Raw genomic sequence first — 15,591 nt, forward strand, 5'->3', positions numbered from 1 at the left:
GCCACTATACTGAGGAATGTCCGCAGCTCCAGCATGAAGACAACATCGTGGCAGCCACACATAACTTCTATGACCACCCCAACCAAGGGTACAATCAAGGTGGCAATTACAACCACGGATGGCAAGACAATTCTAACCAGAATTGGAGGGACAGCAACAACAGAGGAGGCAGAGATAATCAGGGAAATCAGAGGTGGAATAACAACAACAACAGCCAGCAGAATCAGAATCAGCCTTACAGAACACCTCACCTAAGGCAATCCCAAAGACCACAGAATACCCAACAGCAGACCTCTCAATTTACCCATCCTTCTGCATCTACCAATGATGACTTACTACAATCTATTGATCGGAGACAGCAGACCATGGAAAATAACATTAATGCCACTCTGAATGGTCTGACCGCTACTTTGCAGGCTCTTGTCTCCCAGATAGGATCAATGAATAACTCCAATAACCAACCTTTGAGCTCCAGTGGGATTCCTTCTCAACCATTACCCAATCCCAAGGGTGGTATTAATGCCATCACCCTGAGGTCCAGAACCACACTGCAGGAGAGGAACCAGGAGGAGCCAAACTCACCAGAATATGCCTCAGCTGAAGAGGTAGTGGAAATAGAAGATGTTGAAGAAGAAGAGGACATACAGGACGTGGCTGAAGAAGAAGAAGTGCAACCACAGGAGGAAGCACTAAAAGGCGTAGACACTGTAGAAAATGCCACTCCCATCCCATTTCCACAACTTGCAAGGAAGCCCAGGAAGCAGCTGGAACCTGATCCAAAAATGGTAGAGATATTCAAAAAGGTTGAGGTAACTGTTCCTCTATTTGATGTTATTCAACAGGTACCTAAGTATACTAAGTTTCTAAAAGATTTATGTATACATAAAGACAAAATTAATGAATTAGAAACTATTCCTTTAAGAAGTTCCATATCTACTTTAATGGGAGGTTTACCTGAAAAGTGTAGTGACCCAGGTCCTTGTATAGTTAATTGTACTATTGGTGGTGTGATAATTTCTAAATGCATGTGTGATTTAGGAGCATGTGTAAGTATAATGCCTTTGTCTATATATGATGTTTTGAGGCTCCCTCCCTTAAAAAGGTCGGCAGCTCGTTTTGTGTTAGCAGATAAAAGCATTATTACAGTGGCTGGAGTTGCTGAAGATGTACTAGTAGGCATTAAAGGACTCACATTTCCCACTGATTTTTATATCCTGGAAATGCCCCAAAATAACTCAGATAAACCATCATCAATCCTACTCGGAAGACCATTCCTGAAGACCTCAAAGTTTAAATTAGATGCTTTTTCAGGAACATACTCTTTTGAAATAGATGGCAGAGTAGTAATCTTCAATCTGAATGGAGTTATGAAGCATTCTCCAGAGGATCACTCTATCCTCAAGTGTGACATTATAGATGAAACCGTGGCTGAAGTTCACCAGGAGGAATTTGAAGAGAAGCACACAGGACAAGTCCAAGTGTGGGGACATTCTCAGAGGACAATGACAGTGCCTTACCACTATTACCAGCTCCAGACAACCCAGAGCCTGAACATGATCAGAAGTTAGAATTAAAACCCCTTCCTCCACACCTCAAATATGCTTACCTTGAAGACGAACAGAAGTTTCCGGTTATCATTGCAAAGGAACTCACTTCTCAACAGGAAGAGCAGCTACTTGGTATGCTGAGGAGGCACAAGAAGGCAATTGGTTGGAGTTTGGCAGACATAGTAGGCATCAGCCCTCAAGTTTGTGAGCATAGAATATTTTTAGAAGAGGGAGCAAGACCTGTCCGTCAACCCCAGAGAAGACTGAACCCTACTATCCTAGAGGTTGTCAAAAAGGAAGTGACCAGACTACTAGAGGCAGATATCATCTATCCCATCTCAGACAGTGAATGGGTAAGCCCAGTACAAGTGGTGCCAAAGAAGTCTGGAGTCACTACAGTGAGGAATAAGCATGGAGAGCTCCTGACAACCAAAGTTCAGAACGCCTGGAGGGTCTGCATTGATTACAGACGCCTCAACCAAGCAGCCCGTAAGGATCACTATCCTCTTCCATTCATTGATCAAATGCTGGATTGCCTGTCAGGTAAATCGCATTATTGTTTTCTAGATGGTTACACAGGTTATTTCCAGATTCATATAGCTCCTGAGGATCAGGAAAAGACCACTTTTACATGTTCTTTTGGGACTTATGCTTACAAGAGAATGCCCTTGGGCTTGTGCAATGCGCCAGCTACCTTCCAGAGGTGCATGATGAGTCTTTTCTCTGATCTTATTGAGGACTGTATGGAGGTTTTATGGATGATTTCAGTGTTTATGGCGATTCCTTTAGCCTTTGCTTAGATGGATTATCTAGAGTATTAGATAGATGTGTCAGTACAAACCTGGTATTAAATTTTGAAAAATGTCACTTTATGGTTAAACAAGGGATTGTACTAGGACATGTTGTGTCTAACACTGGCATTTCTATAGATCCAGCAAATGTGGATGTTATTTCTAGTTTACCTGACCCCTCTTCTGTGAGGGAGGTCCGTTCTTTCCTTGGCCATGCAGGTTTTTACAGGAGGTTCATTAAGGACTTCAGTAAGGTAGCACTTCTCTTATCCAGACTACTGCAGAAAGATATTGAGTTCGAGTTCAGTGAAAATTGCAAACAAGCGTTTGATAAGCTGAAAACCGCACTGACTCAAACCCTAATTGTAAGAGACCCGATTGGAGCCAACCATTTGAAATAATGTGTGATGCTTCCAACCATGCAGTAGGAGCAGCACTGGCTCAGCGTGAAGGTAAGGATCCTTTTGTTATTGCTTACGCGTCTAAAACTTTAGATGCCGCTCAGTCGAATTACACTACTACTGAGAAAGAGCTTCTTGCTATTATTTTTGCTCTAGATAAATTCCGAGCCTGTTTACTTGGTATGAAGGTAGTAGTGTATTCAGACCACACAGTTCTAAAGTATTTATTATCTAAAAAGGAGTCCAAACCAAGGCTTATACATTGGATACTACTATTATAAGAATTTGATTTAGAAATTAAGGATAGGAGTGGTAACCAGAATTTAGTGGCAGACCACTTGAGTCGCCTTGAGCACATTACAGATGACTCCACTCCTATAGCTGATAATTTCCCATTTGATCACCTGCAAGCAGTATCTGAGATAGTCCCTTGGTATGCACCTGTAATTAATTATCTAGTTAGCCGCACTTTTCCTCCAAACTTTTCTAAGCATCAAAGAGACGAGCTGAAAAGCGAGTCTAAATATTATATATGGGATGACCCATATTTATGGAGATGTGGCGCTGACCAGATAATTAGACGGTGTGTGCCTCAATCAGAATTCCAGTCCATCTTAGAGGCCTGTCACTCATCTGAGAGTGGAGGACATTTTGGCCCACAAAGAACTGCTAGAAAAATCTTAGACTGTGGATTCTGGTGGCCTACTCTTTTTAGGGACGCTGCTAAATTTTGTAAATCTTGTTTCCCATGCCAGAAATTTGGTAATATATCCAGGAGGGATGAGATGCCTCAACAGATTATGCTTTTCTGTGAAATTTTTTATGTTTGGGACATTGACTTCATGGGTCTATTTCCAAATTCTAATGGTTATTTCTATATATTGTTAGCTGTGGATTATGTTTCCAAATGGGTAGAAGCAATTCCTACCTGCAATGATGATGCTAACACTGTTGTTTCCTTTGTGAGAAATCATATTATTTGTCACTTTGGATCACCACGAGCAATCGTGAGCGATCAAGGCACCCATTTTTGTAACAGGAGACTAACAGGACTAATGAAGAAACATGGGATAATTCATAAAGTTGCAACAGCCTACCATCCTCAGACTAATGGGCAAGCCAAGGTGTCAAATAGAGAGATAAAGCGTATCTTACAGAAGATAGTCAAACCTCATAGAAGAGACTGGAGCACCAGGCTACAAGATGCACTCTGGGCATACAGAACAGCATACAAAACACCCATTGGGATGAGTCCTTTCCGCTTAGTTTATGGAAAAGCTTGTCATCTCCCTGTTGAAATAGAGCATAAAGCCTTTTGGGCAGTAAAGGAATGCAACATGGGAATTGAGAGAGCCGGAGCTGAAAGAAAGTTGCAACTGCAAGAACTGGAAAGCCTTCTCCTAGAAGCCTATGAGAACTCAAGACTATACAAGGAGAAGATGAAGGCTGTACATGATCAGCACATCAAGAGGAAAGAGTTCCAACCTGGGGACTTAGTCCTCCTCTATAAATCTCGACTAAGGCTCATGCCAGGCAAGTTGAGATCAAGATGGGAAGGTCCATACAGAGTAGAGAAGTCCGAACCGTACAGAGTCTATCACCTAAGTCATCCTTCAAGCTCTGAACCTATCAAGGTTAATGGACATCGTTTAAAGCTGTACCATGGCGAGAAGCTGAAGAAAAACAATTAGCTTGAGATCTTCCTCTTGGAAGATCCCCACATAGCCGAAGACTGAGCTAGTGGAGCGTCCAACTTACGGACGTTAAAGCAAAGTGCTAGGTGGGAGACAACCCACCATGGTATGATCGTTTTTTTCTTTATTTTTAGTTTTCTTATTCAATAACTCTTATCTTCATTAGTACATTTTGTGCATCTGCATTTACATATCTTTATTTAAAAAAACCAAAAAAATCACGCGACGCGACCGCCTCATTGACGCGTCCGCGTCGCAACGAGCTGGGAGACAATAATAATATGAACAGAGAGTTACGCAGGAGCAGGGATGGAGGTGTGCCAATGGCACAAATCGTCCCACGCGACCGCGTCATATGGGAATAATGGCCTCCCACGCGACCGCATGCCCCACGCGGCCGCGTGACCTGTATTTTGACGTAACAAGGGTGCACAACCGAAAGTTGTGCTAGAGTGGTGCTGGACTAGCGCTGGACGTGCAGTCCATCTCACGCGATCGCGTGCCTCACGTGATCATGTCATATCCCAATAATTGACCACTCACGCGATCGCATGCCCTATGCGATCGTGTCACCTAAAATTTGGCACTATTATGATTTTGAACAGAGAGTTGTGCGAGTGCGAGGCTACCCTCGCGCCATTAGCCTAAAACGGGTCACGGGACCGCGTGACCGACGCGATCGCGTCATTGAGTTTAAGCGCAAGTCACGCGACCGCGTGCCTCATGCGACCGCGTCGCTTGCGCCGCACAGTTTTCCTGATTTGCCAAATTATCTTATCTTTTTCTCCCAAATCCTATTTTCTCTTATCCCTCCTTATTTCTTCTCCTTCCCTTCTTCCTTCTTTCTCACTTTTTACTCTCTCTCACCCCCATTAACAAGGTTCTTCTTATTCTCCTTCCCTTTTTACTTTTCTATTATTTTTATATGTTATCTTCTTTTCTTTTCTTTTTACCTTCATTATTCATATTTTCTTTTTCTTTCTTTTTCCTTTTTACTTGGTGCTATCAATTTATGTGAGTCATTATTTATTATTATATGCTTGTGGAGTGTTGTAAATTTGTTTGACAATTATATATTGCTTTTTAAGGGATTACTTGTATGTTCAAATTCTTATTTTCAAGAGCTTCTTCTACATGCATGCTATGTGTTTGTGAAAAAGCCCATATGGCATTATGAACTTCTCTACACTTTTCTACTCTACTATTCAATGCTTGCTTTTCACAAATTCTCTTTACTATTTTATTCATTGAATTTAATTGTTAATACACACGTGATAGTTAGTTACGAGTGATGATATATTTAAATTGGACATTGGATGCTTGATCTATGCTACTCATGCCCTTTGCCGGCATGCCAATAAACACCTTGCATTCACTTGTCATCATATGCACTAGCTATTTTCCATTAATGAGTTTTCACATGTAATCTAGACCATGTGTTAACGTCATTCTTCTTTATTGTGCATTGATTATCACTTACACCACCCTCTTCCTTGCTCTATCCCTTTAAATTTAATTTACTTTCTCTTTCCTTTTTCAGGATGGCCACCAAGAAAGGAAAAGAGAAAGCTACTCCCAAACAACCAGCAAGAAGAGGTACAAAGAGAGCATTAGTGGCAGAACCCTCTTCAACTGCGGTAAAGCCCTCAACAAAGAAAATTAAGAGGATCATAAAGGTTGATGATAAAGAAAGAGCCTTCTCAGCAAAGGACACTGGCGATTCCCCAATCGCTACTGTGAGCAGATGTTCCCCATCCTGGCTGAAAGGAGTTACAACAACGAATACCTTCTTCTCCTCCCGCCCAATATTGCTACCTTTGTTGAGCCGCAAATTGCCCGAAGACAATGGGGTTTCCTACAGAGACAGCCAAGGCAGGTCAATCTTTCTTGGGTAGTCGAGCTCTACTCCAACTTCCACCTGCCGACCCTGCAGTCTGTCTATGTCCGTCAGAAGCAAGTCCCCATTACAGAAGAGGCCATTCAAAAAGTTCTAAGTCTTCCCCCTATTCCAGAAGGATTGGATGCCTTTCAAAAAGCCGCACTTAAGCGCCAGCTGTATCAATTTGACTAGGACGCCGTTCTCAGAGTTATCGCACTACCTGGCAGCAGATGGATCTATGGATACCATCGTACCCACCCTAAGGGAATTTCGGCTTCATCACTTACCTTGGAGGCTCACATCTGGGCACAAATTATGTCCCATTACGTCTTTTCGAGCACTCACGAGTCCTCCTTCACTGCGGACATGGCCGTTCTACTATGGTGCATCCTTACAGACCAACCTCTGAATCTACCAAGACACATCCGGAATGCCATGGGACACGTACAAATCGCAGGCAACCTACCTCTTCCCGCCCTGGTCTCTGATCTTGTCTCAGCAGCCGGAGTCTCCTACAGAGCTGGGGACACCAAAGCCATACTTCCACGGGATGATCAGTATGTCCCCAACAGGAAGTACCTTAGACTTCCAGCAGCCACTATCAGCCAGCCCACTGAACCAGTTGAAGATATTCCTTCTTCAACACCACAAGCACCTACAACAGCCCAACTGCTCTATCAGATACTTGAAAAGTTGGATCGGCATAAACAGAAAGCTAAGATGAGAGAACGCTGTAACAAGCGCCGATTAACATACCTCAAGGAGCTGATCATGGGAAAATTCAAGGACTCAGACACCCCAGACTCCACTTCCTTTACCAGCACAGGGAGCCATGATGGTCCCGACTGTGGAGATACTGCTACTAGCCCACCTTTGTTCTTGACAGATGGCACCGAGGACGGTGCAAAGCCTTAAGTGTGGGGAGGTCGGTCAGTACCTGACTTCCGGAGGTAATTTCTCTTCCCTAGCACCAATAAATTAGGATATTTAGTTAGATTTTTCTTTTATAGAATAGGATAAATTGCATAGTAATAGATTAGTTGCATGCATGTTCTGCTTGATTAAAAAGACAATAAGTTTCTTCTAAGACCCTATCTTTGGAACAAAATTTCACTAATTTTAATTAAAACTTTTATGTTAAATTTGCTTGAAGTTGTATTTGGAACATGATTTTTGAGCTAAAGAACACACAACCTGTGAGAATTGAGCCTTTATGAATGGTTACATTATTTAACCATAATTATTTTATTCTTGTGTTTTTACTTCTCTATGATTATAATCTATATTTTGTTTTATCCTATATGTCCAATATTTATTATATTTACATGTTTGCATATGATTGAGGCCATTATTTGTTTAGCTCACTTATCCAAATTAAGCCTACCCTTTCAATTACCTTTGTTAGCCACTTTCATCCTTTAAATCCCATTTGTTCTATATTTTACCACATTACTAGCCTTAAGCGGAAAAACAATTATATATCCCAAATTGAATCTTTGGTTAGCTTAAGATAGAACTGTGTGTGTTATTTTAGTATGGGAAATTGTGGAAACAAAGGATAATAAGGGAATGAGTCGTGATAATATTATGGAAATTTGGATACCTACTCATGTGAAACTATAAGAATTAAAATTCTATGTGCATTGATAAGCTATGTTATTTTTATGTTTCCATGTTTATAAAAAAAATCCAAAAATATTCAACAAATAAATAAGGGGACAAAATTACCCCAATGCTAAGTCAAGCATTCAAAGATCAATGCATGTATGATAAAATCAAAATAAAAGGTTGATACATGAGTATGGATGTGAAAGAGATTTCTGGGTAGCTAGGTATGAATTTTAAAAGTTATATAGAATATATATAGGTTATGTTAAAGCTTGGGTTAATTAAAGATTCAATTATAAGCTTACTTAGCCATATATGTATCCTTAGCCTTACCTTGGCCCCATTACAACCTTGAAAAGACCTCATGATGTTTGCATTGGTATATTAAATGTTATTGATTGGTTAGGAGAAGAACAAAAATTAGAGAGCATGATTAGAGAAGGATAGAGTGATGACCCTATACACTAGAGAGACTAGAGTGTACATACATCATCAGTGAGGGTTCCATGCTTGAATTTCTATGTTCCCTGCTTTCATGAGCTATCTTCTTGCATTTTTATCTGTTCTTACTGTATAAGAATTGAGTTAGTGGAGTTTGATTTGTAATTGTTTTGAAGAGCTTACTTACTTTTGATCAAGTGGACAAAAATCATATAGTTGCATTCATATATATAGGTTGCATTGCATTTCATAGGTTTTACATGTTCTTACTTATTCATTTTATCTCCTTCAACTAAGCATGAGGACATGCTAATGTTTAAGTGTGGGGAGGTTGATAAACCACTATTTTATGGTTTATATTGTGTTTATTTATGTGGTTTTATCATGATCTTTACCCACTTATTCATTAAATAAGCATGCATTTATAATTCCTTCCTAAAGTTATTGCATGATTGAAAACTTGCTTCCTAGAGACTTTTAATTATGTATTTTATTTCTCCTTTATTCCATTCGATGCCGTGATCTGTGTGTTAAGTGTTTCAGGCTTTATAGGGCATGAATGAGTTGGAGATTGGAGAAGAAGCTTGCAAAAATGGGAGGAACACAAGGAATTGAGGAGATGACCAGCGAGAAGTGACGCGGCCGCATGGATGACGCGTCCGCGCAAAAGAGAGGAAATCGCAGTGACGCGGACGCATGGATGACGCGACCACGCGGCATGAAATAGCACGAGTGACGCGGCCACATGGATGACGCGACCGCGTGGCAAAGCAGAAAGCCGAATGATGCGGCCGCATAGATGACGCGACCGCGTGACATGCGCGATCTGCATAATCTGCAGAATCGCTGGGGGCGATTTCGGGCCTTATTTTGACCCAGTTTTTGGCCCAGAAAAGCATACTAGAGCCAGAGAACATGTAGAAACCAACAACAACATTCATTCCACATAGTTTTTAGTTTTTAGATCTAGTTTTCCTCTCCTCTAGGTTTTCTCTCTACACATTCATGGTTTTTAGGATTCGTTATTTTTCATTGTTTTTGCATTGGGATATTGAGAAGAGTTATTGCCTCATCAAGACTTCGACATTCTAGTTCGTTCTCTTTACTTGTCTCTTACTCTTCCATGTTCCTTAATTTACTTAATTTTACCATTGGATTATTTTAGCATTTATCAATACAAGAATTATTTTTATTTTTAATTAATCTTTTGATCATTATTTATCATGTCTTTCTTTAATTCCCTCTTTTATGTTATGGATTTTGCATTTACAATGAGCGAGTAGTTCCCCAACTTGATGGAGAGTTGATTGAAAGAAACCCTTGAGTTAGGATGCTCAAGAGAATGATTGTAATTGGGTTTATTGTTGGATTGCTCTCTAGTCACTAACACCAATCCTCCCAAGAGCAGATTGGAACTTGTGGATAAAACAGCATTCCCACTTGTTTAACTTTCCCTTACTTAGTAAGGAACAACTAAACAGAATAACCCCCAATTATCAATTAATCTTGAGAGTACTGCAACAAGAATAGGGCTTCCAGCTAATCAACTCCCAATCAAGGCTTTTATTTAAATTTATATAAATTCTCTAATTTAATTTTCTGCCATTCAACTCAAACCTTTTTGAAAACATCTGATTAACAAAATAGCACACTTTTCTGCAACTCGTTGGGAGACGACCTGAGATTCATACTCCCAGTATTTTCATTTTAATTTCTGTGACACCCTTCTAAATTGATAAGCGGATTTCTAGTTGGTTGAGACTATACTTGCAACGCATATTCTATAATCATTCTTAACTCGCCAATTTCCGCTCGCATCAGGCATGCTTCATTTATCCTTTTGGATGGAGAATCTGGTCAAAAGTTTTTTGGCCAAGTCGTCGAAGCAGGCTATAGACCTGGGTGGCAGGTTATCAAACCACTTCATGGCCGCTTTAGTCAAAGTAGTCAGGAAGGCTTTGCAACAGGTGGCGTCAGAAACGTTGGCCAGATACATTCTGCTTTTAAAGTTACTGAGATGGTGGCTCGGGTCGGACGTTCCATCGTAGAGATCCATGTCGGGTGATTTAAATTTCCTAAAAACTTTTGCCTTCATAATCTCTTCTGTGAAAGGATCTTGTCCTCCCAGGGGACTTTCATCACGTTCCGCCCGATTATTCCTCCTTTGTAGATCAGCTTCTAGTTTCCGGAGCTTGTCTTCTTGCTCCTTTCGTCATCTTACTTCTTTTCGCAACTCCCGTTCTACTTTTCATTGTCGTTCAGCCTCGTGTTTGAGCTGTTGTATTCAATCCCCCTGGCCATAAACCAGGTCCAGGATCTCGGTTGTATGAGGTCGGTCCTCATCCTCGAGATGGTGGACCTCAGGATGGATTCTCCTTTGTCGAGAATTTTCTGAGGTCCCTTCCCCGTGAGGGCCTTATGTGGTGGTGGAGGAGGAAGTACGAGGTTCTGGCCTTCTGGCTGAGCTTCTTGCTCATATTCAGATGCCTGTGGCCATCCTCATGCTCGTGATCCGCCATTTATCATGGGGCGAATTCCAGGTCTCCAACAACGGCGCCAATATTCCAAGGGTTACCTGAAATGTTAGTTTGGGCCTAGACATGAGGTCTAAATCCCTGGATATGGTGGCGTCTGACCTCTTTGGGGCCGAGGTGTTGCCTGTCCGAGTTCCTAGTGAGTAGGTGGGGGTAGTACCTGCAAAAGACTCCGATGCTTAAGTTAGCAAGGGCTTTAAACAGGCTTTTAGTATATTAGAACGTGAGTTATACCTGGGGGTTCCAGTGTATTTATAGTAGAGCTGCTAACCACCTTTGTTGGAGTAGTTCTATTTTTTCTGATAGATAACTATTCCTTTTATCTTAGGAGTCCGTTAAGATCTCCCTTCTAGATGTAGCGGAGAAATATCAGGAGGCAGTTACTCGTTAGATCGAGTAGAGCTAGATCTCTTTGTTGATATCTGGCCTCTTTAAGAGGTTGGGCTTTACCGTAAAAGGCCACTTTATTAGTGGGCCTTTTATCTTATTGGGCCTGGCTTTTATTTATTGAGTCAGAGTATTAACAAATATCATGATTGATGATTCTAGATTAGTTGAATTTTGTTAACTTCTTCGTCATAAGAAATTCATTTCGAGCTTGTTTTTAGCTTCGTTTGGCATATTGAATTAAATATTGAAAAATTAACACTTCTTTTTTCTTTGAGATGTTTAAATATTATTTTTCTTTAAAATATGCATTCTTTTTGTCTGTAAAATTAAAATGATATATTTTTTAGTTTATTTTACCTAAATACTTTTTAATAATGATCATAATTATATTTATAAATTAGTAATAATTATTTGGTTGATAATAATAATAATAATAAAGTAATAATTTTTTAATATTTTATCATTAATTATGAAATATATAACTTTAAATTAAATATTTTGTAATAATTGAAACTATTTTATATTATGTGATAAAATATTAAAAATAAATAAAATTTATTAAATAATATATATCATATAATAATTTAAATTAACCAAATAGTTCTCACTAATTTATATTATTGAAAGAGTATTTTAGTTAAGGATTTAATTTTAATGTATCGTTAGTATAAAATAGTTTTACACGTTCATCCAATTACGTAACGTTAAATAAACAAAAGTAACTACATTTTATATTGACCGCATTAATAGTATCCAAAAGAAAGGATACAATTAGATAATGATATAAAATATTTTAAACTATAAGTGTATCAAAATTAAACTTTTTATTTAAATAGACTAAAAAATATATTATTTTAATCTTTGTAAAGAAGGGGAGTCCTATTTCTAAATAGAAGGGGGATGTCATTTTAATGTCTTGAAAAAAAATGATAGTTTCATTTTCTCTTAAAATAATATATTGTTAGTCTATTTGACCCAAATATGAAAATACACAACAATATAATTATATTTATAAATTAGAGATAATTGTTTGATTCAGCAGTTTATTCAGCAGTTTTGTTTCTTCTTCCCACAAATTTAAGGAGCCTATGTAAAAGGAACTAAGGAAGTACCTTTGTCCATTGAATGGATTTGCACTCAAGATAAAATAGTTTTAAAAAAACCACTGAATTAATTTCATGTACATTCCAGACAGTGTAACTAAATTGAATTATATAATTTGCTAATTCGTTCACAAGCACTCTACATGTATTTACGAAACAGAAGTTCAAATGAACAGTTAAACATTGCGCATATGCGAAAAGAATTTCATCTGTCCTTGCATGTAAATGCAGAAGAAACAGCGTGGAACTACTTGTATTTGTAGAGCTTGCGTTCGACGCGCAAATCGGGTTGCCACCATTGGTGAATCCCATGGGCTTCTCGGAAATCACGTGCAGGAATAACATTAACTGTCATAGAAGCCGAAGGAATGAGGTGCAGGGCTTCAGATTCCTTCCCAAACGCACTCATCACTAATCCACCAAGCGAGTTTTGAGTGGCTAACCTTTCAATGAATCCTGCTCCAATTTCCTCCATCTTTCTTCTGTGCTCGAAGTATCCAATATACTCTGAGCATATATGGTCCGATGGATTCACAAATAAACCTGGGACCCAAGCAGCCAAAGCATCAAATGATGCAACACACAGATCCTTCTGCTGCTGCGGCTGCTTGCCCTGTTGCAGCGGCTGCTTGCCCTGCTGCTGCTGCTTGGCTTTCATGGCTAGGGTGAGTCCAGCTGTTATCACACTGCCAGCAAATCGAATCCCATGTTTCACTCTCTCATCCTTAATTCTCTCTATTGGAGCAGATACAAATGGTGGGTTGAAAAGAAAAGATTCAACAAACGTGCCCGTCTGAGCCAAGGTTTTGCCAGTAAGCAATGCCATTGCTGATCCTAAGGAGTGTCCAGCTAACCAAACATTCGAATCACCTACAGTTGCTACCATATTTCGAACAGCATTCAGAGCTATGGTAGAGCGAGAAGTTTGATGAAGACCTTGTTGGATAAAGTGGATATCCAGCTCAATGTCACGTGAAACCGAGTGCTGTTTGGTTAGAGTACCACGAAAGGCAATCACATAACGTGGACTTCGGTATAAAGTGTCATTACGTGGAGACAATGGAGGTTTGAACTCAAAGATTGCACCAAAGATGGAAGAATCAACATCATCTACAAGTGGACGAAGCAACTGAAAGTGGAAGAATGCCCACCAAGGCAGTGCAAGAGCATTTTGATCTTTGCGTTTTTCTTGCCGGTCCCTTTCTAGAATGTAAACAGCTTGGACCAAACTAGCAGCAACTGACATTCGATGATGCGCGTTATCCCTGAATCAAAGAGTAGATATTGTGTATTAGCGAACCAGTTCCAAAAAGAGAAATAAATGAAAATTCTCGGCTACAACGTTTAGCAATCAACTGGTATCCTCAAAAGAATTTAAATTGAAGCGTCAGTTTCCCTCTGTATTAAAGTTATAGCCTTATAGGCAAAAGGAATTATCCGATTTTATGTCTCACAAGACTCACTAGTTGCCAACTTGCAACATATTATATTTTCTTGAACTTAGACTGTTATGCACAGTTAAGGCATATGATATCCATGTCTGCTATTTAGAGGTGGTTAAAAGAACTAATAATCCAAGTACAGAAGTAGTGAAGTAAATAGAAACGTATCATCTAACTACAAAAACTTATAGGAAAAACACGGGAAAATTTATCTTACCATTGGACACAAGTCAAATGCAAGGGTCCTGAGAGATCAAAATTTTCCCTCTCGAAATCCATTGCACCCTATACAACCCCTGCTGCCTTCCTTCTCAGTATCTTCGGAAATTGCCAAAAGAAAGAGGGTAAAAGAGGGAAGGACATGAATCAGTTTAAAGTCAATCGGATTCAGTGCATCGATGCATAATACATCTACAGCTAAAATGAAAAAATTATTTCTGTTGTTTCCGACAACAGTAAACATCTCAAAAGTCAATACTGTACACCTGCATAACATACTGCCAAAATCTGCTTTCGTGACAATCCATACGAGCAAATTCCACAAATTAGTACTTATTCTCATAAATCAACAAATTTTATAAACTAAACAAAATAACGTCGAATCCCTTCCTGACAAATGAAGCATGATGACAATCACGGAAAGCAATATTCACGGTTAACTCCCCGAATTTTCAGAGAGCAGAAAGAAAACCGAACCACACAAGCCTCTGAGAATCTAGCCATGCAAATTTACTCGAAGGAGTGTTTTATTTAATTTAAACGTGACTTGCAAAACATAAAACTGACATCCAAAGTCATGGGGTTCGACTATGTTTTTATGACTGTTGTCAAAGACCTAAAACAACCCTCCTCCTCCTTTATCCAAAGTATGCTGATTAAATCTGAATAGAAGAAATCATATCAATTGTTTATGAACAGGAAAGACAAAAGAAGAACGATAAGGCCGGAGAATTCATGTGTCTATTCAGGAACAGAATGAAAAGCGCATTCGAGATAAGAGATCGTGCAACTGGCTATGTTTGTGGTTTGAGATTTACATAGAATTTATAATTGCGTATACCAGAATTAAAATAAAAAGGAAATGAAAAGAGGAACGGAATGAGAAAGGGGTGAAAATAGAGGGAGAGAGTAGTTACCTGAGAAATGGAGAGGGAGAGTAAGAGGGTTGGATTTAGATTAGTTGTATTGTTAGATGACTTAGATCTAGGCCTCTGGTATCGTCTTTCCAAAGGAACGTTGTTTTGGTGTTTGGATTAGTTGAGCGACGTCGTATGGTGTAATTCCTCCCCCTTTAAGAGGGATCAGGGATCTGCCACACCCCACAGGTCCACATATTCCCGGCTTCAAAGCATATATGCTTTTAAAGCTACACGTACAGTTGTCAGCCACCATCGACACCCTTTTTAATTTAAAGATGGGCTAGACATTCATATAATTTTAATCTAAGTAGATTCAATACTAAAAATATCTAATTTCATTAGGCTTTGTTTTGATATAAGAAAGAAAATAAGAGGAAAGAAAATGAGAGAAGAGAAAATAGAAGGAAAAACTACCAAAAGTACCCGTAAAATTTACGAATGTTGACAAAAGTACCCATAAATTAAGGAAATTAACGTTATACCCATGAAAGATGGGTTCCGTATGACAAAAGTATTTAAATCATAATTTTTTTGTTAATTTTTTAATAAAATTCCTAAATTACTTTACATTCAACCTCAACTCACTTTTTCAACCTTTCATAACTCAATTTGCACCAACTCT

At 39.2% G+C, this 15,591-nt stretch overlaps 1 protein-coding gene across 2 annotated transcripts; it reads right to left on the reverse strand.

The window, feature by feature from the left end:
* Positions 1-12,435: 12,435 nt before the first annotated feature.
* LOC107630696 (GDSL esterase/lipase At4g10955) lies at positions 12,436-15,169 on the reverse strand. Of its 2 annotated transcripts, XM_016333900.3 has the most exons (3): positions 14,967-15,169; positions 14,048-14,148; positions 12,436-13,653 (listed from the first exon to the last, which is right to left on the reverse strand). In XM_016333900.3, the coding sequence occupies exons 2-3, from the start codon at positions 14,107-14,109 to the stop codon at positions 12,636-12,638; spliced, it is 1,080 nt and encodes a 359-aa protein (XP_016189386.1). In that variant the 5' UTR covers positions 14,110-14,148; positions 14,967-15,169; the 3' UTR covers positions 12,436-12,635. The 2 variants fall into 2 exon arrangements, with proteins under 2 accessions (XP_016189386.1, XP_016189387.1); XM_016333901.3 differs by lacking the exon at positions 14,967-15,169 and having other exon boundaries at positions 14,048-14,243.
* Between the last annotated feature and the right edge of the window lie 422 nt (positions 15,170-15,591).

This window comes from Arachis ipaensis, chromosome B3 (genome assembly GCF_059453495.1).
Source record: "Arachis ipaensis isolate K30076 ecotype BB chromosome B3, ASM5945349v1, whole genome shotgun sequence".
Lineage (NCBI taxonomy): Eukaryota > Viridiplantae > Streptophyta > Magnoliopsida > Fabales > Fabaceae > Arachis > Arachis ipaensis.

What these genes read in the sequence shown, in the direction of transcription:
- LOC107630696 (XM_016333900.3), bottom strand. Translation starts at nt 14,109, where the DNA reads ATGGATTTCGAGAGGGAAAATTTTGATCTCTCAGGACCCTTGCATTTG. An exon ending in CATTTGACTTGTGTCCAATG is followed by an intron (nt 13,654 to 14,047) that starts GTAAGATAAATT and finishes TCTTTGATTCAG; the next exon opens with GGATAACGCGCATCATCGAA.